This window comes from Brassica oleracea, chromosome C3, assembly GCF_000695525.1.
Source record: "Brassica oleracea var. oleracea cultivar TO1000 chromosome C3, BOL, whole genome shotgun sequence".
Lineage (NCBI taxonomy): Eukaryota > Viridiplantae > Streptophyta > Magnoliopsida > Brassicales > Brassicaceae > Brassica > Brassica oleracea.
This window is the reverse complement of record NC_027750.1, coordinates 25,715,498-25,718,209: the sequence shown is the minus strand read 5'-3', so window position 1 is coordinate 25,718,209 and position 2,712 is coordinate 25,715,498. Positions and strand designations below refer to the sequence as shown.

The following is a 2,712-nucleotide window of genomic DNA, read 5'->3' as shown; positions in this document are numbered from 1 at the left end:
TTTAGTTTTTCACGTAAATTCGTCGTAAACTCGACGCAAATTTACGAGGATTGTTTTTCCTCGTTAATTTTCGTCGTTAAGCATGTGTTTTCTTGTAGTGCTTGTGGAATTGAAATAGATTGGATAAAAGTAGCTCATTTCAGATAAATACCATCGGTGAGATAGTAAGCCAACTGATACTCTCTCCCGTTGACAGAGTAGGTGACTTGCAGAGCGTGACCTTTTATTATGTCATCAAAAACAGGTGAGCGATCAAGAACATTGATATCATTTAAGGTACCTGGAGGTCCAAAAAACGCATGCCATATCCATAGATCATACGAAGCAACCGCCTCTAAAACGATCGCGGGTTTTCGCGAACCACGTGAATATTGACCTTTCCAAGCGGTAAGACAATTCTTCCACTCCCAATGCATACAATCAATGCTTCCTATCATCCCGGGAAATCCATGATGCTCTCCAATATCAAGTAGGCGTTGAAGATCAGCTGGTGTTGGTCTTCTTAGGTACTCATTGCCGAAAAAAATTGATAATTCCTTCGACAAAATTTTCCAAACACGACGGTGTAGTAGTTGAACCGAGCCGGAGATATTCGTCAACTGCATCTGCCGCATGACCATATGCCAAGACACGAATAGCTGCTGTACATTTTTGAAGTGTAGAGAGACTAAGCCTTCCGAGACCATCTTGTTTTTGTTGAAAGAATTTCATTTCATTAGAGAGTCGATCAACAATTTTCATGAACAACGGCTTGTTCATTCTAAATCGTCGGTGGAATAGATTATCAGGGTATGCCATCTTTTTCTTACCATGGCCCTTTGATGCCTTAACACCCGGTGGACGAATGGTTGCTTTCTCATCTTCACCAGTGCTGGTTTCAAAGGCGTGAGAGTTAGATGATTGTGCACTCTCATCACACTTCCTCCTTTTAGCATTTCCTTGGGTTTTACCACTAGACAGTTCACACCATTTCTCATCATTTCGTAACTCCTTCCATGCATGCTCAAAAGTGAACCTCTTTTTGTGGTTGTTGTAGAAGATCTCATGCGCATGTTTCAGAACATCAGTTTCATTTTGGCTGCTACTCTTCTCTCTACTTGCAGCTTCAAACGCCCCACAAAACTTGTTCACTTGGTCGTTAATCTTCCGCCAACGCTGCTTTACAATGATCAGACTCCCGCGGTTCAGAACCTGCCAGCTTGGGACTTGCCGTCGAAGTAGGCAGCTATCCTCTTCCAAAATGCACCAGCGCGTTGCTCATTAGCTACAACTGGATCTTTGCTTGTATTTAACCAAGCGCTGATGAGAGCTACGTCATCTATAGGCGTCCATGACCTCCTTTCCTTACGCTCTGCAGGGGTCTCATCTTGTGTTGCTTGACTGCTAAAGACAGAGAATTGGGAGGAAGAAACTTCGACACTGTCATCAACCAATTCATAGACAGTGTCCTGCTGACTATTCAGCAGGTCAATAAAGTTTGAGCAAGGAGTATATGAATTGGAATCCATATAGAAGGGAAGGAGGAAAGAAGAAAAAAACCAAGAAGTTTTGAAATTGGTTTTAAATAGAAAGAAGAGAAGAATGAAGAATGATACTTTTTATAGAACAGAAGGAGGAAAGAAGGAAAAGAGCATTGATCACCATTGATGAAAGCGTGCATAACACCCAACCATTTCGAGAAGACATTTATCTAACACATTAAGTTTGAGCTCGAACTTCAACTTTCATTTCTATCTAACTTCTTACATCTATTTATTACCTAAAACAATGTTCAATATATCACTAACCACAACATTAATTACCACAATCTATCGAACCAAAGGCACAATCAATTCGGTTCAGAACACAGTCGAAATCAACATCATCCAGAGCCTAACTAAATATTTATCAACCATTTTGATACGCCCAAAACGGGATCACTCTTTCGGTAAGGTTGATATGAACTTAGATCCGAGGAGATTGAGAACTGATGGATCGAGGGGTGACACTAAGGGTTGCGGAATAGCCCAAAGATACTACCAGACTTCGATTGTTGCCGGATGTGACGCACCGGTCCAACAAAAGAAGGTTCGAAACTTGGAGATAACCTCACCAAGAAACTAAGAAGTGTTCTAAACAAAGAACAATGAGAGAAACTCATAAAAAAGGAAAAACAATCTGTTTTATTTCGTGGCTCTAAGGCCTTATTTATAGGATTACAAGTTGTAGAGATCCAAAGAAAAATGTGCTAAAAACAAGACATTGGAAATAGAAACAAAGACTTGACTAAATAAAGTCTTTGACTGAAACTTGGACTACCTCTTCATATAGCCACGACCAGGACTTTGAAAGGTGAAGAATATACTCCTGATATGGGCCAAGACATGTCCCTTTGAGGCCTGGTCGAAATCCATCTTTTCCCTTAGCCAATATTTTATCGGTTTCTCCATTTGACCCAAACAAGCTCGTTTTTTGAATCTTTTTGAAAACCATCAAGCCCAATGCTTTCTTGAACATTTAGAACATGAATAATAACCTTTGTCATGATTGAATTGACCGTTGGTTCATCAGAAAGAAGGTTAGCCATTTCGAGCTTCTCGGGTGGTCTGAATTCGCGAGAACTGAAGATCACCTGATTTGTAAATAGCATAACTATCACATATGAACTCCGTTTGATCTGATTCTTCTTCAAGGAGCTCCGTAATTGAGTTGAGAACATTCTCCAAGTGATTT

General features: G+C 40.4%; 1 protein-coding gene across 1 annotated transcript; it reads right to left on the bottom strand.

Annotated features, from left to right (window-relative positions):
* Window positions 1–510: 510 nt before the first annotated feature.
* Window positions 511–1,508, bottom strand: LOC106330237 (glutathione S-transferase T3-like). The gene is made up of 2 exons (XM_013768742.1): window positions 1,211–1,508; window positions 511–1,103 (listed from the first exon to the last, which is right to left on the bottom strand). The coding sequence occupies exons 1-2, from the start codon at window positions 1,506–1,508 to the stop codon at window positions 511–513; spliced, it is 891 nt and encodes a 296-aa protein (XP_013624196.1).
* Between the last annotated feature and the right edge of the window lie 1,204 nt (window positions 1,509–2,712).